The following is a 24739-nucleotide window of genomic DNA, read 5'->3' as shown; positions in this document are numbered from 1 at the left end:
GTCTCTGCTCTCCCTGCACTGACCCCCAGTCTCTGCTCTCCCTGCACTGACCCCCGTCTCTGCTCTCCTTGCACTGACCCCCGGTCTCTGCTCTCCCTGCATTGACTCCCGGTCTCTTGTCTCCATGCTCGGGCCCCTGGTCATCCAGCATTGACCCGATGGTCTGCTGTCTCTGCTCTGACCTCCAGGATTTTCTCTTCCCCCATTGACCCCTGTACTCCATTGATCGGATGCTCTGGACTCCATTCACTGACCGCCAGGCTACATTCTCTGTGCACTGACCATCGGACTTCTTCCTATCATGATGGGCTCCCCCTGACCTGATGCTCAGTTCTGGATTTATTGGATTTCTCCACAATCCTGGAAATTGCTGATCACAAAAAGGTAATTATCTCCAGATCATTCTTATTCCGCCAGCGAACCAAAACAGTAATAGCATCATTTATATCAGACCATGTCATCCAGAATCACAGGATTGGGACGCTGATACTCAGGGGAAAAGGACAATGACTCTGACACTCAGGATACAGGATAATGACCCTGATTCTCGGGTGCAGGATTATGTCACTGACACTCGGGGTACAGGATAATGACGCTCGGGCTGCAGGATAATGACTCTGACACTCAGGATACAGGATAATGACCCTGATTCTCGGGTGCAGGTTTATGTCACTGACACTGGGGGTACAGGATATTGACACTTGACAATCGGGGTACCGGATAACGACCCTGACACTCGGGGTACAGGATAATGACGCTCGGGCTGCAGGATAATGACCCTGACATTCGGGTACAGGATATTGACACTTGACAAACGGGATGCAGGATAATGACCCTGACACTCGGGGTACAGGATAATGACACTGACACTCGGGGTACAGGATAATGACGCTGACACTTGGGGTACAGGATAATGACCCTGACACTGGGGGTACAGGATAATGACCCTGACACTCGGGGTACAGGATAATGACACTGACACTCGGGGTACAGGATAATGACGCTGACACTTGGGGTACAGGATAATGACCCTGACACTGGGGGTACAGGATAATGACACTGACACTGGGGGTACAGGATAATGACACTGACACTGGGGGTACAGGATAATGACACTGACACTCGGGGTACAGGATAATGACACTGACACTGGGGGTACAGGATAATGACACTGACACTCGGGATGCAGAATAATGACGCTGACACTCGGGGTACAGGATAATGACCCTGACACTGGGGGTACAGGATAATGACACTGACACTGAGGGTGCAGGATAATGACACTGACACTGGGGGTACAGGATAATGACACTGACACTCGGGGTACAGGATAATGACACTGACACTGGGGGTACAGGATAATGACACTGACACTGAGGGTACAGGATAATGACACTGACACTCGGGGTACAGGATAACGACACTGACAATCGGGGTACAGGATAGTGACACTGACACTGGGGGTACAGGATAATGACACTGACACTCGGGGTGCAGGATAATGACACTGACACTCGGGGTACAGGATAATGACGCTGACACTCGGGGTACAGGATAATGACACTGACACTGAGGGTACAGGATAATGACACTGACACTCGGGGTACAGGATAATGACACTGACACTCGGGGTACAGGATAATGACACTGACACTGGGGGTACAGGATAATGACACTGACACTGGGGTACAGGATAATGACACTGACACTCGGGGTACAGGATAATGACACTGACACTGGGGGTACAGAATAATGACGCTGACACTCGGGGTACAGGATAATGACACTGACACTGGGGGTACAGGATAATGACACTGACACTCGGGGTACAGGATAATGACACTGACACTCGGGGTACAGGATAATGACACTGACACTCGGGGTACAGGATAATGACACTGACACTGGGGGTACAGGATAATGACACTGACACTGGGGGTACAGGATAATGACACTGACACTCGGGGTACAGGATAATGACACTGACACTCGGGGTACAGGATAATGACACTGACACTGGGGGTACAGAATAATGACACTGACACTGGGGGTACAGGATAATGACACTGACAATCGGGGTACAGGATAATGACACTGACACTGGGGGTACAGGATAATGACACTGACACTGGGGGTACAGGATAATGACACTGACAATCGGGGTACAGGATAATGACACTGACACTTGGGGTACAGGATAATGACACTGACACTCGGGGTACAGGATAATGACCCTGACACTGGGGTACAGAGATAATGACGCTGACACTGGGGGTACAGGATAATGACACTGACACTCGGGGTACAGGATAATGACCCTGACACTGGGGTACAGAGATAATGACACTGACACTGGGGGTACAGGATAATGACACTGACACTGGGGGTACAGGATAATGACACTGACACTCGGGGTACAGGATAATGACACTGACACTGAGGGTACAGGATAATGACCCTGACACTGGGGGTACAGGATAATGACATTGACAATCGGGGTACAGGATAATGATACTGACAATCGGGATGCAGAATAATGACACTGACACTGGGGGTACAGGACAATGACACTGACACTCGGGGTACAGGATAATGACCCTGACACTGGGGGTACAGGATAATGACACTGACACTGGGGGTACAGGATAATGACACTGACACTGGGGGTACAGGATAATGACATTGACAATCGGGGTACAGGATAATGACACTGACACTCGGGGTACAGGATAATGACACTGGGGGTACAGGATAATGACCCTGACACTCGGGGTACAGGATAATGACACTGACATTGGGGGTACAGGATAATGACACTGACACTCGGGGTACAGGATAATGACACTGACACTGAGGGTACAGGATAATGACCCTGACACTCGGGGTACAGGATAATGACACTGACACTTGGGGTACAGGATAATGACACTGACACTGAGGGTACAGGATAATGACACTGACACTGGGGGTACAGGATAATGACACTGACACTCGGGGTACAGGATAATGACACTGACACTGGGGTACAGGATAACGACCCTGACACTCGGGATGCAGAATAATGACACTGACACTGGGGGTACAGGATAATGACACTGACACTGGGGGTACAGGATAATGACCCTGACACTCGGGGTACAGGATAATGACACTGACATTGGGGGTACAGGATAATGACACTGACACTCGGGGTACAGGATAATGACCCTGATACTCGGGGTACAGGATAATAACACTGACACTCGGGGTACAGGATAATGACACTGACACTCGGGGTACAGGATAATGACACTGACACTCGGGGTACAGGATAATGACACTGACACTCGGGGTACAGGATAATGACACTGACACTCGGGGTACAGGATAATGACACTGACACTGGGGGTACAGGATAATGACACTGACACTCGGGGTACAGGATAATGACACTGACACTGGGGGTACAGGATAATGACGCTGACACTGGGGGTACAGGATAATGACACTGACACTCGGGGTACAGGATAATGACACTGACACTCGGGGTACAGGATAATGACACTGACACTCGGGGTACAGGATAATGACCCTGATACTCGGGGTACAGGATAATAACACTGACACTCGGGGTACAGGATAATAACACTGACACTCGGGGTACAGGATAATGACCCTGACACTCGGGGTACAGGATAATGACACTGACACTCGGGGTACAGGATAATGACACTGACACTCGGGGTACAGGATAATGACGCTGACACTCGGGGTACAGGATAATGACGCTGACACTGGGGGTACAGGATAATGACACTGACACTCGGGGTACAGGATAATGACACTGACATTCGGGGTACAGGATAATGACACTGACACTCGGGGTACAGGATAATGACACTGACAATTGGGGTTCCGAGCATTTATCTTTCTTGCGGTTCTGCAGGTGTCATGGATAACAAGGTCCCGGGAGCGGTGGGGAATGGGGAGTCATTTCCGTCTCAGCCGCTGATGGAGAAGGAGCCTCAGGATGACGGTGGTAAACAGATGACAGAACGGGGTCAATGGAACAATAAGATGGAGTTTGTGCTGTCAGTGGCCGGAGAGATCATTGGATTGGGCAATGTATGGAGATTTCCGTACCTGTGCTACAAGAACGGAGGAGGTAGGTTTAGAGAAAACTCATAATGTCGGTTGCCCCCAGAGTAGAAATACATAGAGGGGGACAACAGATTGGACTGATTTCTTTACGTGACGATCTTACCCAATAATCTGCCCCGGAATTTCTTCAAGCTTATTTCCTGGAGGATTTTGCTCTTACGGTGGATTTGCATTAATTGTTGTATTTGGTATTAACACTAAAGAAATGAAGTAAACTTAAAGACCCCTTTCCCTTAAAATCCCGAAATTCCTGACTCCTACTTTGTGAGGATCAGTGCTGAATTCTCACGAAAGCCTGATACTTCCTTCGCGAGACCTCATACATGTTAGATGGTCAACTGGTCCCTCCAAAATGAGGGGTGTAAGCTGTCATCACTTTAAACTGTGTGCAGTCGCCATCCCCTTTGGGTCACCGCATCACCTTGGACTTTTGGTTGTGTGCTCACTGGTACTGGTAACAGTTTAATGGAGACCTGACCCTGTAATTTATCATCCCACCATTGTTTTCTGTTATCAGCCACTTCAGGCCCAGGGCAATGAACCTGTGTTGTACCAATGATGTCTTCCATATACACCCCCTGGTGTTCGACCACCGGCTTACATGGGTAGTAATTCTTTCTAGTTCCCTGTAAGAGCTCCTTTTATTCTCAGAACAGATTGAGGCCTTTCTGTGCCCGTCCCATTCCTCCCCCTCTGCTATTGGTCACATTTTTACAAGTCGGTGCCGAATGGGGGTAGAGGAATGAAAGTAGTTTATCCACGACTACTCCTGACGGGTCCAAAGTCTAAGAACGAGGAGATCAACACAAAAGTTCAAGTGTTAGTGAATGAGTTTCAGGCTGGAACCGTCCGAGAGGCTTAACTTCCATGAATGAGGATATTCATACTGACCGGTAAACCTTTAGCAGCTGCTTTGTCTAGGTCCTATACAAAAATCAACAGGTCTTCTAAAAATTAATCTTTATGGCAAATAGGATGGCACCAGACCTGAGCCAACTCTGTTCTAGGCTTGGATTGGTTTGAGGCATGAGTATTGTTGGGAAAATCTCTCCCTACCAATTTTGAGGCCATGTCAGTCCTGGTTTTCATGTAGGCATGAGTCTTGTTATTGGAGTTTGATAACTGGTGTCCCCACCAATCTTGAGGATATGTGCAACCTAACTTGGAATTCATAGAGACACAAGCCTTGTTGGTGACGTCCTTTAGTTGTGATTACCACCAATCTTGGTTTGATTTTCATGAGAACATGAGTCTCGTTAGTGGCATCTTGCAGTTCAGGTTCTATCAGTGATGAGGACAAGAGGGTCCAAGGGTTAATATTCATGGAGACATGTCTTGTCGGGGCGATCTGTTGGCTGTGATCCCAACAATACGTCTTAAAATTGGTTTTATTGGTGGTATGAGACCATGGTGTCGCATGAGTCTGGACACCAAGTGGGTCCTAGTTTTCATGGAGATGTGAGTCTTGTCAGTGGCATCTAGCAGTTGCAGTTCTACCAGTCATGAGAAGAAGTTGGCCATAGGTTTGGTTTTCATGGAGTATTTTTCTATGAGATCTGGCAGTTAGGTTGGTCTCTACCAGTGATGAGGACGAGCGGGCCATAGGTTTAGTTTTCAATGAGAGATGAGTCTTGTTGATGGGATGGCATCCCTACTACTGATAAGGACAAGTGATATTATGGTTGGTTTTCATGAAGACATATGTCTCCATCTCACCACTGAAATGCCTACGAGTGCTTTCTGAAAGATGGGACCCATTCTTGATGAATGATGCACTTACTAGTTTCATTGGAGGTCGATAGTTTAATTGGTATCAATGCAACTTTCCAATCCACACTATGATGCTGAAGCTGCAAAATACTTCTGGTTCTGCAACATCGATAGTCCAATACATTTTAGGAATAAGACATGGGGGAAAAACTTTGCCTTTGTTCACAACAATTGGTCCTACACTAACGAGCAAAAGGGTAGCAATGTTTTGAACGTTTGACTTTCAGGCTCCATATCTCGTCATCCATTACAGCTTCTAACGTGATACTTCCATCATTTTATAGACAATCATCTTGGCTATCTCATACATAAATTTAACTTGCAACTATTTAGCATGTGATTAGTTATGCAGATTCTTGTGATATGTCATATCACTACATTATTACTGTTTTGCTCCTGGTGGAAAAATCTTTTTCTGCCTGTTTGCTGCAAATTACAACCTGTTCTCACATTCCCTAATAGCTCAGTGTATTATTAGATTGATTCCCAAACGAAAAGTCACTGGTTTGAATCGAGGAGCAGTCACAAAGAAGATTTCCCAAGAAGAGATAAGCAGAATCATCTCGCTCATCGATAGAGGTTTCTTGGCCAAGAAAATTGCAACATGTTAGCACCATGACAGTTGGATGAATGCGAAATTACGTCCGTCCATACATTCAGTAGCCAGGAGGTGGACGTCCAGGCAAAATATCGGAATCAACAAGGTCCATCAGTTCCGGCGCAACAAACACAACAGTGGAGGTGGCTCATGTGCTTCGTGTATCGTCATAAGAAGTGTCGGCTCGAGTTTGCAAAAAAAGTACAAAACATGGACAGTAGAAGATTAGAAACTGGTGATTTGGAGTGATGAGATGAAAGTTTATCGACTAGGCTCTGATGGGTGCAAATGGGTCCAGAAGAAACGAAGGAAAAATGGGCTAGTGGATAGAGAAATTTAAGGAAATATAAAGTTCGGTGGAGGAAGCCTGATGATATGGGGTTGTTTCACAGTCAAAGAAGTTGGATACTTGACCAGGATCGATGATCTCAATACTGAGCTATATGTGAGTTTCCAACAAGATGAGTTACCCCGTACACTCGAGTACTATTGGTATGAAAAGAACGACATAGTGTTCCAGCAAGACAACGACCCAAAGCATAGGTCAAGATTGACGAAGAAATGGTTCAATGACAATGAAGTTGAGGGGCTGGATTGTCCCCCACAATCCCCAGACCACAACACAATCCAACACTTGTGGGTAGAGTTGAAGAAAAAGCTGTATACAGACCCCAGTGAGGTGACCAGTATGCACCAACTTTGGAACGTGTAGACGAGACCTGGGATCAGATTTTGGCCGAGCCACGCTTGACTCTGATTGAGAGCAGGCCCTGATGGATTCAGGCAGTGTTGAAAGCCAAAGGTGGATTTACAAATACTGACAAAATAATAAAAATTAAAGGTTAGATTTTTAGGAGCAAAACAGTAACAATTAAGTGACATGACAAAAATCTGCATAACTAACCATATGCAAAATAGTTGCAAGTCAAATCTATGTATGAGATAGCCAAGATGATTGTCTATAAAATGATGGTAGTCTCACATCTGAAGCTGTAGTGGATGGTGAGATCTGGAGCGTGAAAGTCAAAAGTTCAAAATATTGTTACCCTTTTGTTCGTCAGTGTATATAGTATCTGATAATAATAAGGTTGGAGAAATTGGATATTCTGGCTGTTCCTTCCCTGATGTGTTGACTCTTTGTGCTAACCAGTCCATCTGGAGTGTAATGTTGCCATGATGGATGTTTGTTTTAAGGTTTATGATTGTTATACAAAGGACGGGGGTCAAGGCTTGAATGTCACATCCTTTACATCACATCATAACATTTTTTTGATTGACTTCTTATTCTCTCTATGCAGGAGCCTTCTTCATTCCTTATCTCATCTTCCTCTTCACCTGTGGAATTCCCGTCTTCTTCCTGGAGACAGCACTGGGACAATACACCAGTCAGGGAGGGGTCACATCATGGAGAAAGATCTGCCCCGTCTTCGAAGGTCAGCTTGGACAACTCTTTCACTTTCCATCAGCTTGCTTTTCAGTCTGATTGACCACCAAGACCACATTAGAAGGAGAACATATAGCACATGCCTACGGGCTGCCACCAGCTAGACACACGCTAACTTTCTTCTTTTTTTCCAGGCATCGGGTACTCTTCTCAAGTCATTGTCATCCTGCTGAACTTTTATTACATTATAGTCCTGGCTTGGGCCTTCTTTTATCTCTTCAATTCTTTCACATCTGATCTTCCTTGGGCTTCCTGCAACCATTCATGGAACACAGGTAAGTGGCAGTAGTCATAGTCCTAATAATAAATAGAAATAGCTGATATAATTAACTTTCTATCATTGTTTTTTTTCCTTAGAGAATTGCATAGATTTTCACAAGAGTAACAGCTCTCATAACATGATCATAAATGGGACATCCAGCGTCATCGAGTTTTGGGAGTAAGTCCTAAGCTGTTTTGTGACCTTCTGTTCGACCTACCTGTCCCTGATTAAATATTTGGGATCACATGTAGTAACATCTATTCCTCCATATTGGGACCATAAGTCATGTGGTATATACTGTACAGTGGGAACTTTAATGGAGACATCAATGGTTGTCATCAAATTGTTAGGTGGAAATGAGACCATACTAGATTTCCCAGAGATATGTAACTGGATTCCACACAAACAGAGTAAATTCCTATTTTCTCCCCAGGAGGCGAGTACTTAGCATATCCGACGGCATTGATCAGATTGGAAGCTTACGTTGGGAGCTCGCTCTGTGTCTTCTTCTTGCCTGGATCATCTGTTACTTCTGTATCTGGAAGGGGGTTAAATCTACCGGAAAGGTGAGAACATTTTCCTTGAATTACACTATACCTGACCCATATGTACCTGACCCAAATAAGCTGTGAAGTTGGAAAAACTGTTGTGTTTGAAGGCCAAGAAGCCATCAAAATCCTAGGTTCTCTTACCAGACCCTCACCTAAAGCTTTTATCATGCAGCTCTACAAGAGTCCATCCCCATGTTCAAGTCAAATTCCCCTTTAAGTGACCACACAGGTTTGGTGCCATCATTAACCGTTGCCGATAAGCTCAGGAACCAGACTATTTGACCAACCCTACAGTGGACAATCCCATTCATGTTAAATAAGGGGCTATTGAATTCGCACACCATCATGTGACACGTCCGAAAAAAAATAGAAGAAATCTTATCAATCCATAAATTGATTTATTTTTTTCTGCAGGTTGTATACATTACGGCAACTTTCCCCTACTTGATGCTGATTGTTTTGCTCATCCGAGGGGTCTCGTTACCGGGCGCTCTACAAGGAATTCAATTCTACTTGTACCCGGACCTTAGCCGTCTTCAGGACCCACAGGTGATTAAAGATGGATGTCGCAGTGTTAGGAAGATATCAGCTGCTATTGATGACCATTAACAATATGAGTTACTCCGAGTTCTGGTGAAATTATAGGAACCCATTGGGTGGAGATGCCCTTTAATTATGGATATATATTACCGGTAGAAATAAGAGGCTGCCGGATTCCCGGTCACTGCTTATTACGAGAAAAATAACAAGAAATAAGAGTTTATCTATGTGAGATTTATTTCCGCTGATGTGGAATACCCCTTTAAATGATATCAGGCATGGCACACTGTGGGTACTCGTGACCATCACGAGTCTGATGGACCATGTCCAAATACCACAATGCTGCAGACCCGCAATAATTACTTACGGAAGCTGCTGCTATCCCTCATTAACTTTTTGACACTTATTTGAGTCACGTGATGCAGCGTTGTGACCGGGCCGGGGGGCTGTGAGCGCGCAAAGACGCTTGTTTTTCACTCCACGAGTCAAATGGGCGACCCCTGAGCTGCGCAGATCATGCTGAGCGCAACAGGATGGCATAGACTGAAAGCCGCGAGCTGTCACCATCCTCACATTTACGCACATCTGAGCCCAGTAGGGGCTGACGGCCACGGGTTAGAAACATTCCACAGGCAAAGCAAAATGCAGAGACAGAGCCGTCCTGGGTCAGCAGTGAGGGAATATTTATGGGATTTTTTTGTTAAAATTTTGTAGATTTCTTTTGCTTATTTTTTTCCTTTATGTTTATTTTTGCAAAAATTTAATTAATACGGCCCAATCGGAAAAAGGACCGTTTGCCTTCATTTAGGCAGTGCAGCAAGTTGGTCAAATGATGCAAAAACTACATTTTCAACACCAAAATGGAATTGCGGCTCGAAATTATATCGTTCACCATTTTTGACCATGTTATAATTAACCTATTTGTGACCATATTACATTAATGTACATCATTTAGGCACCGGGGACATATGGAACGGCTCAGGAACTCAGGCTGCACCAAATCTGGTAGCTGCTGGCTGTGTTATACAGCTGTCATCTGCCTGTAACAGCCGTGATCGGAGCTAGCACTGATCACAGCTGTTTAACCATTTAGATGTAGCTGTCAGTCGCTGATCACGGCATTTAAATTGGTCGGCAGCAGGGGTGCACTGGAAGCTTTCGGTAACCCCATGATGCCACCGCGGGGTGCTGATGGCTTATTATGTCAGCAAGGAGCCTACTAATGGCTCACTGCCATCTTAGTCCTCCTCAAAAATGCAGCTGAAAACTTCATAAAAACACATAATTTATATGGAAATTCCTGTGTTAGTACAGTACAGAGAACAAACAATCACAGGCTCCCTAAGTCCTAAGAAAACTACAAAATAAAGTAAAAAACAAAGTTTTAAAAATTGAAAAAAAAAAAGTTTAAATCAGCACCATATTCCCTGTTCAAAAATAATGAAACTAAACAATATGTATAATACAATATGTCAATAGCCGTCCAATCTATCAAACTGCAAAATTGTTTAAACCGAACATTAAAAGGCAAAAAAAAATAAAATACACATGTATATACCGTATATATATATATATATATATATATATATATATATATATATACCAGAATTGATGTTTTACAATTGTTATTTGCTATTGTACTGTTACAGACGTGCAGTTAGGGACATGGGGAACAGATGTCGCCTTTATCAACTGATTTTATATTTGCCATTCACCAGACTGTCCTCGGCAGGTCTGGATGGACGCTGGGACGCAGATCTTTTTCTCGTACGCCATTTGTTTGGGATGCCTGACCGCATTGGGAAGCTACAATCAATATCACAACAACTGCTACAGGTAAATCTGAAGAATGAAATGTGACTGGTTCCTTAAGTGAGAGGAGTCAGCGATGATAACATACATATAATATGCGTGTATATCCAACAGAAATGAGTAGAAGGCAGTGATAGGATTGACCTCAGTTGCTGCTTCCTTGCTGCACACCTCCAAGGTTAGAGGCAGGAAGTCTCACCAAGCTGTGAAGACTGTAAGGCAGCAGAGAGTCTAAACTTAGTCTTCCTTTCTTTAATGGCCAGAGCTATTTATCAATAAATTAGACTGATTTTTTTTTTGTTTTCTTAAGCAAGTGGGGAAAATGAGTATTTAATACACTGCAGATTTTGAAGTTTTCACACCTAAAAAGAATGTAGAGATCTGTACTTTTTATCATAGATACACTTCACCTGTGAGAGACAGAAACTACAAAATAATACATTGTATGATTTTTACATAATTAATTTGCATTTTATTGTATGAAATAAGTATTTGATACACTAGAAAAACAGAACTTGATATTTTGTACAGAAACTTTTGTTTGCAATTGCAGAGGTCAGACGTTTCCTGTAGTTCTTGACCAGGTTTGCACATACTGCAGAGGAGATATTGGCCCCCTCCTCCATACAGATCTTCTCCAGTTCTTTCAGGTTTCAGGGCTGTCACTGGGCAACATTGGGTTTCAGCTCCCTCTAAAGATTTTCTATTGGGTTCAGGTCTGCAGACTGGCTAGGCCACTTCAGGACCTTGAAATGCTTCTTACGAAGCCACTCCTTGGTTGCTGCGGCTCTGCGTTTCAGGTCATTGATATGCTCGAAGACCCAGCCACGATCCATCTTCAATGCTCTTACTGAGGGAAGGAGGTTGTTTGCCAAAATATCACAATGCATGACCCCATCCATCCTCCCTTCAATACGGTGCAGTCGTCCTATACCCTTTGAAGAACAGCACCCCCAAAGTATGACGTTTCCCCACCATGCTTCACGGATGGGATGGTGTTCTTGTGGTTATACTCATCCTTCTTCTTCCTCCAAAGATGGCAAGTGAAGTTGATACCAAAAAGTTATATTTTGGTCTCATCTGACCACATGACCCTCTCCTGTGCCTCCTCTGGCTTATCCAGATGGTCACTGGCGAACTTCCAACGGGCCTGGACATGTGCTGGTGTGAGCAGGGGGACCTTGTGTGCCCTGCGGGATTTTAATCCATGATGCTGTAGTGTGTGGCTAACGGTAATGTTTCAGCCTGTGGTCCCAGCTCTCTTCAGGTCACTGACCAGGTCGTCCTGTGTAGATCTGGGCTGATTCCTGACCTTTCTCAGAATCATCTTTACGATCTTGGATGGAGCCCCAGACTGAGGAAGATTGACAGTCATCTTGCGTCTTCCATCTTCTAATAATTGTGTCATCAGTTTTTGCCATCTCATCAAGCTGCTTGCCTATTACCTGTTGCCCATGCCAGCCTGGTGCGGTCTACATTTTTTTCCCCAGTGTCCTCAGACAGCTCTTTGGTCTTGGCCATGGTGGAGAGGGTGGAGAGTGATTGTGTGTGTGTGTATAGGTACCTTTTATACAGGTAACGAGGTCAAGCAGGAGCAATTAATCCAGGTAATGAGTGCAGAGTAGGAGGCTTCTTACAGAAAAACTAACAGGTCTGTGAGATAAGAATTCTCACTGGTTGGTCGGTGATCAAATAATTATTTCATGCAATAAAATTCAATTTAATTATGTAAAAATCCTACAATGTGATTTTCTGTATTTTATTTTTAGATTCTGTCTCTCATAGGTGAAGTGTATCTACGATAATTACAGATCTCTCCATTCTTTCTAGGCGGGAAAACTTGGAAAATCGTCAGTGTATCAAATATTGTTTTTTCCTCACTGTATATGTATTTGAGAAAGGTTTTTTAATTTGGTCTTTTTTCTTTTATCCAATAATTTGTATTGAAAACCTCCAAATACAAATGTTCCTTCTTACAAATAACATAAATGACGTGATTCCATAGAAGAAAACATAAAGTAACTCCACTTCAATTCCTTAACCCACCCTAAACCCAAATCCCGACATCCCAGAGAGGAGCATTTTCCGAGCAGTTCTAGAATAACGGAGTATAAAATGTGTAGAAGGGGGAGAAGAAGAAAAAAAAAGAGGGCGAATAATTAAGAGAAAACATCATAAATATTCAGTCTCTAATTAGAAGACTTGTGGGCAGCCCTGGAGTATCCAACCAAGGATTCTTCATCTTTACAAATTTGCGAATCGAGTTACGTTTGATAGACTTCTCTTTCCAACCAGATGATATTATGTTAAAGTATTTTTTCTTAAAACGAACCCATCACCAGGTTTCACCTTTTAGGCCTGATATACGGCATTCTATAATGGTGTGTATCTGCCTCCAACCCGACCTGCAAGAAAAGAAAAACACCTTTATTGTGCTCACCTTTGGCGACGGTCCGGTCGCAGGCGTGTCGCTGGTTTTGGTCCAGCGCCTCCCTTCTTCTTTTGATGCCGTCCTCCTTCTTTTTTCATAAGGTTGACTCTTCCCTACGTCATCCACACATTCTCCCTGGCATCACGCTCCTGTGCGGGCATACTTCTGTGCCCTGACTAGGGCAGCGCAAAGTACTGCAGGGCGCCAGCGCTGGGGCTCTTTGACCTTTCCCGGCGCCTACGCACTTCAGTACTTTGCCCTAGTCAGGGCACAGAAGTTCGCCTGCACAGGAGCGCAATGCCGGGGAGACTGTGGAAAGCATCCCAATCCTGAAGAAGGACGGCATTGCAAGAAGGGAGGCGCCGGACCAAGATCAGCGACACCCCTCGGACCGGACCGCCCGCAGGTGAGTATAATAAAAGGTGTTTTTCTTTTGCTGCAGGCCGGATCGGGGACATATATACAGTATTATAGAATGCCGTATATCAGGCCTGAAAGCTGGTGACCGTACCTCATCTTGGTCAAACCTGGTGACAAGTTCCCTTTAACAAACAGCTGATTCTGAGAAGCAAATGATCAGTCAATATTACTTGTCACAGACATAAAGTGCCTCCTTTTCCCAAACTTTCTGTTGCACTTTTTGTTTTGGATTTTATCTTATTGATCTCCCCTATGCGTATTCCCCGTACATATACTTTCATAGCATCCTATATAAATCTTGTAGATAACGACCCATCGTTAAAAGGAAAATATTCTAAAATTCTCAATTTAAGTATAGGGCCAGTTAGGATTGAGGCGCCATGTATATCCCCCGGAAACCTCACAACACCCAGTTGTACCCGTACAGGCGAGTGGTCAGAGACCCTCCTTGGCAGAGGCGTCACCGGTTTATTATAGGGTATGAAGCGTGATATTATATAGTAATATGATTAGGCTGTCTCAGTTTCCCGCCTTTGTTACAAGGCGTGCATAGTAGATCTGACTTATTCTTACATCCCGGCAGAGACTGCGTCGCTTTATGCTTTCTAAATAGCGGCACAAGTTTCGTGGCTGGATTCGCCATTTTTTCCATCTTGGGCTTTATGGCAGAAGAGCAAGGGGTACCCATATCAGAGGTGGCCGAATCTGGTGAGTTAATGAAGATTTCTTTTTTTTTTATGTGTGCAATATGTTCCCAGAATGCACTTTGTCAGCAAACTTTAGCGTAATATGATCAGCTATTGTCATGGGCAAGACCTACGGTATAGCATATTACATCGCAAACATAGCTTTAGTCCCTATGGCCGGCGAGAATGCATAGAGGCAAAGACTTGACCAATATTTTGCAAAATAGTAATTAAAATATCTTTAAAATTGGGGTCCTTTCCCGATAAAATTGCAATAAAACCAGAAGTATTGTTTGGAGCATGGGCACATGTTTTCGTCTGTATTCAGCTTTCAGCAGTACCACACATAATTGGCATCTACCTTTCTCCCTCCCCTACCTGGAGAATTGGCTGATTGCACTGTTTGTTTTCTATCTGACTGCTCATATTAAAAATATTGGCGATCAACGCAAACGAAATACAAACATTTCATGCTTTCAGCAGCTCCTTAGGTGGTGAACTCTATCTTTTTTTTCCTTTTTTTTTTCCAGGCCCAGGCTTAGCATTCATTGCCTACCCCCGAGCTGTGTCCATGATGCCATTCTCTCCTCTATGGGCTTGTTTCTTCTTTATTATGGTCATTCTTCTGGGTCTGGACAGTCAGGTACCCATTTATAACATCTAAGATGGCTTTAAAGACCATATCCATCCAAATAAATAATGCATCTATGAGTTTCCATGGTAACAGACAACAAAGCAGACCCCCTGTAGTCTGAATCTGCCGTCATACTCCCATCCACCTCCTACTTTATACTTACATACATTCAGTAGGCTAGTATGAGTACAGCAAAAGTGGGAAAGATTATGACTGCATGTTCTGACTACATGTGGTTTGTTGTCTGTTACCATGGAGACACATTAGCATGCATAGGATGTGTATACACAAAATGTGTGGGTGTTTTTTTAATACAGAAGGAGACATTATATGTATATAAAGAAGCAGTGAAGCACACACAATGACTGCCTTAGATATGGGATATCCTGACTGTTTTCTGGCCTGTCTTTTCCTCAGTTTGTATGTGTGGAGAGTCTGGTCACCTCTTTGGTTGACATGTATCCCAGCATCTTTCGTAAGAAGAACCGCCGCGAGCTGCTTATCCTGGTGGTCTGCATCTTCTCCTTCCTTATTGGGCTCGTCATGTTGACGGAGGTACGGAATGGGGCAGTACAATGTGAAGATTCCCCTTTATTGTTGATGCCCCTACTACTAGGAATGGGGTGTTAAGGACTTGGTTCCCCACCAAACTTTCCATTTAATGTCGGAGATAAGAAGACATGGTGAAAGTTGGTTTCCACTTTTCTTGTCTGGAAGACAGTAAACCATCCATCGAAACCGGTAAAGGTTCAACCTATGTTAGAGTCCCGTTCTTGATCTGCTTTTGAGCATCTGTAGACTGGTTCCAATAAGATTATGGACTGTTTGATATTTTTATTTGAAAAGTCCTCACAGTTATTTACTTGTATCCACCCAGGGCGGCATGTACATATTCCAGCTGTTCGACTATTACGCTGCCAGTGGAATGTGTCTGCTTTTTGTCGCCATCTTTGAGACCCTCTGCGTTGGTTGGGTATATGGTGAGTGGCAATACTTGGAGAGGAGCAAGCTTGTTCGGAAAACGTTTGCCAATCTCAAATTTGGCACGAACGTAGCACATATGAATTCCCGAGCTTTTTTCCTAAAAATTGTCAAAAGTCAGCCAAAGTTCGGTAAATGAGCGAATTCAGTAAAGGCTCTTTCAGACATCAGTGTGTCCAGTAGCAGTACTGGCCTCAAAATGTTCTGCACAGGAGCACACTGATGACACACGGATGACATGCCTGTGTTATCATTGTGACACATACCGGCGCCTAGGAATCAATGGTACTGTTCGTGTTGTGCCCCGCGCCGGGTGTTGAAGTGAAGGCAGCTCCATCACTATCCCCTGCTCGCTCTGCGTTGAATGTTGAATGTTCTATTCAGCTGTTAACAGCGAGAGCAGGCGGCTGGTGAGAGTATTCATTGGCTGCCGCCTGTGCTGTAACTAAAAACAAAAATTACATGAGGTTCCCCTGTATTTTTGATAACCAGCCAGGCAAAATTGACAGCTGCGGGCTGCAACCCTCAGCAAGGCTGGTTATCAAGAATAGAGCGGTCCCCATGCTGTATGTTTTAATTATTTGAATAAATAATAAATAAAAATAACATGGAGCCCCCCCCCCCGCTCATTTTGCTAACCAGCCAAGCTAAAGCTGACAGCTGGGGGCTGGTATTCTCAGGCTGGTAAGGAGCCATGGATATTACCAACCCCCAGCCTAAAAATAGCAGCTGCCCAGAAGTGATCAGATGTGCCAATTCTGGCGCTTTGCCCGGCTCTTCCCACTTGCCCTGTGGAGGTGGCAGGTGGGTTTTATATTTGTGGGGTTGATGTCACCTTTGTATTGTCCTGTGATATTAAGCCCACAGGTTAGTAACAGAGAGGTGTCTATAAGACACCTATCCATTACTAATCCTATAGTTATATTGTAAATAGACACACACCCAGAATAAAGTCCTTTCATTGAAAGAATAACACAGACTCCTTTAATGATTCTAAATTAAACCTTACTCACGTCATCACCCATTCCACTGAAGCCATTGTCTCCTGTAATAAAACAAAAAAAAGAACAACAATATCCCCCACTTGCCCGACGTTCTGTCCCACGCCGTAATCCATGTCTGGGGATAAACAGTTCTCAATCTGAATGGTTCCAAGATGCGACTGTCCAGCATGAAAACCACTGAGGAATGAGCTCCTGTGAGTGCAGCATCGGTTACTAGTGGTGACATCATTGAGGTTACCGCAGGCTGTGTTCCCTGCCGGGCCCATGAACTCCGGTGACCTCAGTGAGATGCACCATGAGACTTTTTCTCACTGTGGTAATTATTTATTTAATAATTTAAAAAAACAGGGGACCTCTCTATTCTTGATAACCAGCCTTGCTAACACTGACAGCTGAGGGTTGCAGTCCACAGCTGTCAGTTTTGCCTGGCTGGTTATCAAAAATACAGGAGAACCCTATGTCAATTTTTTTTTCAAATTGATGGCTCAATTGATGCCACTTTTCCTGGTGTCTGCCCCTAATTTTAGCTGTTTTGGCAGCTTTTTGGCCCCCTGAAGGTGTTTATGCGTTTGCTTTTGCCTCCCATTGAAGTCATTGGGGTTTTGGTATGTTCATGAAACCGTTCGTCAAACATTGGGACGTTTGCCTATCTGAACCAAACAGAACCTTGAGGGTATGTGCACACGTAGATTGAATCTCTGCGGATTTTTCTGCACCTGTTTTGGTAAATCCGCAGGTAAACCGCACTGTGGATTACCTGTGGAATTACCGCGGATTTACCGCGTTTTCTTTGCTGATTTTGTGCGGTTTCCACCTGCGGTTTTACACCTGCGGATTCCTATTATGGAGCAGGTGTAAACCGCAGCGGAATCCGCACAAAGAATTGACATGCTGCGGAATAAACTGCAGCGTTTCAGCACATTTTTTTCAGCAGCATCGGCACTGAGGATACTGTTTTCCATAGGTTTACATTGTACTGTAAACGCATGGAAAGCTCCTGCAAATACGCAGCAAAATCCGCAACGTGTGCACATACCCTGAAAGGTTCGCTCATCTCTAGCAGTACTTAACCAGCATGGTTACATCTTCTACGTTCACTAAACTTAATAAAAAACTCTTGGTTGTCTAGGTGCCGATAACTTCTACGACAACGTGGAGCATATGATTGGCTACCGTCCCCTGCCCATCATCAAGTACTGCTGGTTGTTCATTACTCCTGCTGTGTGCCTGGTGAGATGGCGGTATTAATAATTTGTGGAAGGGGTTGAGCTGCTGTAGTATGTCTATCGAATTCTCACCTGATGTCTTCTCTTCTACCAGGCCACATTTATCTTCTCACTGGTAAAATACACTCCTCTCCAGTACAACAAGCGTTATACCTACCCCTGGTGGGGGGACGCTGTGGGTTGGCTGCTAGCGCTTGCGTCTATGATTTGTATCCCACTATGGGTTTGTTATAAAGTGTCGACAATCAAAGGACCGATAGCAGAGGTAAGTCGTGGAGACACAAAAGGATCTGTAATTGTTAGTGTGTCTGGTGGTACATTCCGTTTAGGCCAAGGTAACATTTTGCTCAGTGGGCATTCTTGGCTATAACATTGCTTCATGTCCATCATTTTGGCCAGGCACAGTCCCGATCATTGGGACAGAATATTAGGACACAGCTCAGCCCTCATTGTTTTGCGAGGGGGGAGCGGTAGTTTTAGATGGTACCATATTGGCCTGCATAGACCATTAATATCCCTTTAGGTTCCCTTTATATACTGCATTCAGAGTGTGGAATTAATAATGTGATAATTTAATCATTCGGACTTGTATACATTTTTTTTTCTTTTATAGATTTTATTTTTATTTTGCCAAATGAAAAAACAAACAAACTGGGGTTTCATTTGTTGTTTTTGTTTAATTTTTGCTTACATTTTTTAAAACTTTGTTATAAATATTCTAGTTGCCCCCAGGGATATGAACCTGTGATCACGTGGTTATTTGTACAATACACGGTTTACTAGTCTCCTGTTGAGTGTTACATGTGGATTCAGTCTTTATCTGATTTGTTTTACGATTTTACATTTCAGAGGTTTCGACAGCTGACCTGCGCAGACCCCGACCTGCCTCAGAAACCTTTACGGGACCATCACATACTACCAACACTTGTAGCTCAACTAGATGAATCACAGTGTTAGGACATAGCTATATTTATGGACAGACGTACATGATTTCTACCCGTTGGCTCTGCACGTGGAGTGAAACATACATTTGGGACCCAAGACGGGATCACACGCATATCTGACCATTGTGTATGAAGGAGATTTGCTAATTTGGAGCAGACCGGTGTTGTTCCATTTAGTCCGTTTTTTGTTTTTTTTTACTATGTGACTTATGATGAACCAATAGCAATTCTTTGTAGTGTAAGATGTGATGGGGCCACCTAAACTAAATTGGTGAGTTGGCTGCGTGCTGTGATCTCCACCGAAATAGTATCCGATCCTGCACCTTATGCCCGAACACCTCGGTTCTGGATATTGGGTAACGCTAATTGTACAGACCACCGCTAGTTATTCGCAGACCTCTAGTTGAAAGGTCAAATACAATGGAACCTCAAAGATGGGAACACCACCCTGATCTAGACCTAATTTTTTTGTGTGATGGATTTTCAATTCTGTCCTTAGTAATAATTCCAACACTTTGAAACTTTATTGTCTAAATGACCAATTTTGACTGCAATTTTCTAGTTTCACGGCACATCATTAATCAGTTTGGTGAACTTTGGCAGAAACGGTGGAAGATGGCATGGGTATTAGAGCTGCTAAGACAGAAACGTGCTCTACTGAGATCAGTTTTTGCAGATGTATCATGATGGTTGTACATTTTTCATCATATTAGAAATCATCTCTGAGATTCTTGGGTTTTGTCTTGCCCTTCCAAAGGATCAAATGTGAAATGAATTTCCACATTTAGGAAAAAGAACAATTCGTAAAAGATGTTTATGACATAAAATACAGTATATAACACTCTAAAGTATCAGATGAAATAAATTAGTTCTGATACCCATGAGGCTTGTGGTTCATTTGCAAATTGTGCCAACATGTTTCGCCGAGGGGTCACCAAAGTTGCATCTCTGGTGGCCTAGAGAGTCACAGTTATTTGTCATCATGGCATATACTCCACTAGGTGTTGCAGGAATATTGGCCCAAGAGGATAAGATAGTGTCTTGTAGTTGCCACACATCAAATGGATGTATTGACGACATGCTGTGCCCGTGCTACCTCACACTAAAGAGTTCTATAGGATTAAGATCTGGGTATTGTGAAGGCCAGAAAAGCAACGTATTTGAGGAACCAGGGTTTGTCAAGAACCCTAACCACCATTTTTTCAGCTCTAGATGCTTGAACTGTTCTTCCCTGAGAGGTGTAACAGAAATCTGGCTTGATCTGCTCAGACAATGTTTTTCCAGTGATCCTTGCGATCTTTTGCCCTCTGAAGTATTTCTTTTGTTTTTCCTTTAGACATCAATATCCGTTGTACTGATCATCTGATGATAAAGCCAATGAGTTGTGCGTTCCAACATGTTAGTGGAACACCAGTGATGTACTTGGCTGAAGTGCTCTTGACCATGCCCCACTGGTTTGTCAGAATGACTTTTGGAATTCTCCTCTGAACTCTTTCAACAACGAGTCTTTTACGTCGTCGCCTTTCATCGTTTTTTTAATCACTATCAAACCATTGTTTTTGTAGTCTACACACCATTACCCAAACAAAAACCCTCAAAGTTTAATGTTTGTAAAAAAACAAACTGCCTGGCTAGTCTACCACTGATGACCATGGCTTGTTCGGGTTAATTTAGTTTTAATTAGTCACCTGCCAGGGAGCGTCCAATCATGAAAGGTCAGTTGCCTCTAATTAAGTGGCCATTTAGCATAAGATAGATGTTGACTCTTGGTCTTCATCGAAAGACCCAACAGAAAAGATTTTTTATTAAAGCTTGATAAGCGGCTGGCAGATATCATTGGTGCCACTTGTGTTGTGAAAATACATTTTCTTGGTATTATTATATAGCTGGTCAGTTGGCAGATCAGTGAGGGCGCCTCTACCTATTGGTATTGGCATTTCTTGTATCGATGTTGATATAGAAAGTTGTAGACATCTGGGTGAAGTCAGAATCAGAACACAAGTGGGAATTCGAGAGATGGATGCACAGTAGCAGAATGGTTATTAGATTGCAGAAATAGATTACTTTGGGCCCTTTTGCAACAAGGGTTGATACTGGATTGTTTTTATTTTTTTTAATATTTTTTTCTCTGATGAATAATGAATGAATCATAATAGATCTAGAATAACAGTGAAGAGAAGTGTCATGTGTTGTTGGCCAAAATATGCATAAACTTGCCAAGAGAAGCAGATTTGCTGGGACTGGTCTAATTTTGAGGAAACAGTCTTGGTAAATTCAGGGATGACCCAGGCAGTGAGGAGTGGGTTTTACATATACTCATAAATGGGTATTCCTTGGTGATATCCAGAGCAGGACCAAGGGGGCTAAAATTGCCCAAATTAGCATAAGGACCCATGCAATTGAATAGTGCTTGTCAGAGAGTTTTTTCACACGGATCAAGTATCTGAACAACCCCCTTTAACTTTTTTGCAAGAGAATGATCCTGGCCTCACCCATGTGTGAAATGTTAATCACACCCATTCTTTTCTGAACTTTACAGACTTTCACTTTCATTTCTTCTGACTGCCGTCAGCGATGGCGTCTGCTGGTTTAAGAAAGGAGCTGGAATGTTCTGTCTGTTTAAACATTTATTCAGATCCTGTAACCCTGAGATGTGGACACAGCTTCTGCCGGGTCTGTATTGATCAGGTCTTGATTACACAGGACAAGTCTGGAGTTTATTCCTGTCCTGAATGTAGAGAAGAGTTTCAGGAGCGGCCGACGCTGAAGAGGAACGTAACATTACACAACGTAGTGGAGGATTTCCTGTCTAGTCATCCACATCAGGAGGAGATCACAGGGATCTGCTGCACTTACTGTGTGGACTCTCCTGTACCTGCTGTTAGATCCTGTCTACACTGTGAGGCTTCTCTGTGTGATAAACACCTGAGGGTTCACAGCAAAGGACCAGAACACGTCCTCACTGATCCCAGCACTTCTCTGGAGACCAGGAAATGTTCTGTCCATAAGAAGATCCTGGAATATTACTGCACCGAGGACGCTGCTTGTATCTGTGTGTCCTGCTGTTTGGCCGGAGAACATCGGGGACACCAGGTGGAAATGCTGGAGGAGGCCTCAGAGAAGAAGAAGGAGAAACTGAGAAATGTTCTCCAGAAACTGATCACAAAGAAGAAGACGACCAAGGAAAGAGTCCGGAGTCTGGAAGAGCACAAGAGAAAAGCTCAAGAAAAAGCAGCTGGAGAAGCCGAGAGAGTCACTGCCCTGTTTATAGACATCAGGAGACGGGTGGACGACCTGGAGAAGAGGATCCTGAGTGACATCTCCAGGCGGGAAGAGGAAGAGTCACTGTCACTGTCTGATGTGATCCAGAAGCTGGAAATAAAGATGGACGAGCTGTCCAGGAAGATGAGACACATTGAGGAGCTGTGTAACATGACGGATCCACTGACTGTCTTACAGGAACCAGACACCGGTGACTTGTGTGATCCTGAGGAGGAGGAGGAAGGTGATGAGGACACAGGGGGACATGATGGAGGTGATGAGGACAGACAGGGACATGACGGAGGTGATCAGGGTGCGGAGCTGATCTCACACATATCACACACATTATTTGCTATGATAAGAGATATAAATGTGATCTTCTATGTTCAGGATCCTGCAGACATATTACTGGATGTAAACACGGCTGCTAATAATCTCCTTATATCAGGCGACCTGAAAAATGCGACCTGGACACTAATAACACAGAATCGTCCAGAAACAGCAGAGAGATTCCAGTATAATCAGGTGATGAGCGGGAGGAGATTTACCTCAGGACGACATTACTGGGATGTGGAGATCAGTAGATCTGTATTGTGGATGGTGGGGATGTGTTACCCCAGTATAGCCAGGAGGGGAGCGAAGTCACACATTGGAGATAATAACAAGTCCTGGGGTTTATGTGGAGGGGAGGGTAATGATATTCTGTATTTGGTGACACATAACAGTAAAGAGATCCCGTTACCTCACCAGATCTCCAGTGATAGGTTCAGGATATGTCTGGATTATGAGGCCGGGCAGTTGTCCTTTTATGAGCTGTGTGACCCCATCAGACACTTACACACCTTCACTGCCGCGTTCTGCGAGCCCCTTCATTCTGTGTTATATGTATGTGGAGGTTCTATAAAGATATCGAGGAGCAGCTGAGAGGAGCCGTCATTATAGAAGAAATCTACCAGTGACATCACAGAAATTAAAATCTGATTGGTGACCATTCAGCCAATAAGATGCAGGCAGCAGTGGACATGGCTACAGGTGATCTCCTTTTCTCCAGGTGTCTCAGTCCATAGTCTTCTCCGTTGCAGGCTATACACTGTACACTTTATTTTCTCTGTTATCTGCCATTTTGATTCAGGGAGAGGATGAACATAGAAATGAAAACTGATGAAGAAAGTAATCATTGCAGTCATTATAATCCACATGTTATATTACGTGTTATGTGTCAGCTATATATCAGCTTTATAAAATCATGTCTTATATCAGATAAGAGGAATCAAGACTGTTCTGTAAGATGCTGTCTGTACAGTAGATAAGATGTAATCACAGAAATGAGACGCCCCAAAGTCTTTCACAACAGAATTAGCCTAGAAAACTAATAATTGTTTGGGTTTTTTTGTGAATTGTTTTATTATTATTTATGTTCATTACTAGATGGTGGCCCGATTCTAAAGCATCGAGTATTCTAGAATACATATGTAGTTTATTTATGAAGTTTTCCGAATAATGCAATTTATACACAGGATTCAGCCTACCAGCCGCGGCCAATTAGCGAAGCGTGGTTCAAATTCCGTGCCAATTCGCGGGCGGACTGCGCCTGTCGCTGATTGTTCGCGGCCGGGCGTGACCAATCAGTGAAGCCAGGACCGGCTTCAGGTTTTTGAGGGCCCCAGGCGAAAGAGTCTCAGTGGGCCCCCACGATTTATGATGCAAAGATACAGCAGAGAAATCTAGCACAGCCAAGTAGCATATAACACAGCCACGTAGTATATAACACAGCCACGTAGTATATAGCACAGCCACATAGTATATTGCCCAGCCACATAGTATATAGCACAGCCCACGTAGTATATAACACAGCCCAAGTAGCATATAACACAGCCCACGCAGTATATAGCACAGCCACGTAGTATATTGCCGAGCCACGCAGCCCACGTAGTATATAACACAGCCACGTAGTATATAGCACAGCCACGTAGTATATTGCCCAGCCACGTAGTATATAGCACAGCCCACAAAGTAAATAGCACAGACACGTAGT

At 43.9% G+C, this 24739-nt stretch overlaps 2 protein-coding genes across 2 annotated transcripts; both read left to right on the top strand.

Moving 5' to 3' along the window:
- Positions 1 to 19969, top strand: LOC143777060 (sodium- and chloride-dependent GABA transporter 2-like). The gene is made up of 15 exons (XM_077267001.1): positions 1 to 384; positions 3926 to 4144; positions 7807 to 7941; positions 8087 to 8227; positions 8310 to 8391; positions 8648 to 8780; positions 9180 to 9314; positions 11038 to 11141; positions 14552 to 14676; positions 15185 to 15297; positions 15706 to 15843; positions 16166 to 16268; positions 18403 to 18503; positions 18594 to 18764; positions 19349 to 19969. The coding sequence occupies exons 2-15, from the start codon at positions 3931 to 3933 to the stop codon at positions 19454 to 19456; spliced, it is 1803 nt and encodes a 600-aa protein (XP_077123116.1). The 5' UTR covers positions 1 to 384; positions 3926 to 3930; the 3' UTR covers positions 19457 to 19969.
- Positions 19970 to 21900: 1931 nt separating this feature from the next.
- LOC143777061 (E3 ubiquitin/ISG15 ligase TRIM25-like) lies at positions 21901 to 23958 on the top strand. The gene has a single exon (XM_077267002.1). It carries the CDS (start codon positions 22018 to 22020, stop codon positions 23626 to 23628), a length of 1611 nt encoding a protein of 536 aa, XP_077123117.1. The 5' UTR covers positions 21901 to 22017; the 3' UTR covers positions 23629 to 23958.
- The last annotated feature ends 781 nt before the right edge of the window (positions 23959 to 24739 follow it).

The sequence above is a fragment of the Ranitomeya variabilis genome, chromosome 5, assembly GCF_051348905.1.
Source record: "Ranitomeya variabilis isolate aRanVar5 chromosome 5, aRanVar5.hap1, whole genome shotgun sequence".
NCBI lineage: Eukaryota > Metazoa > Chordata > Amphibia > Anura > Dendrobatidae > Ranitomeya > Ranitomeya variabilis.
The sequence above is the reverse complement of the archived record's forward strand: the minus strand, read 5'-3'. Positions and strand labels throughout refer to the sequence as shown.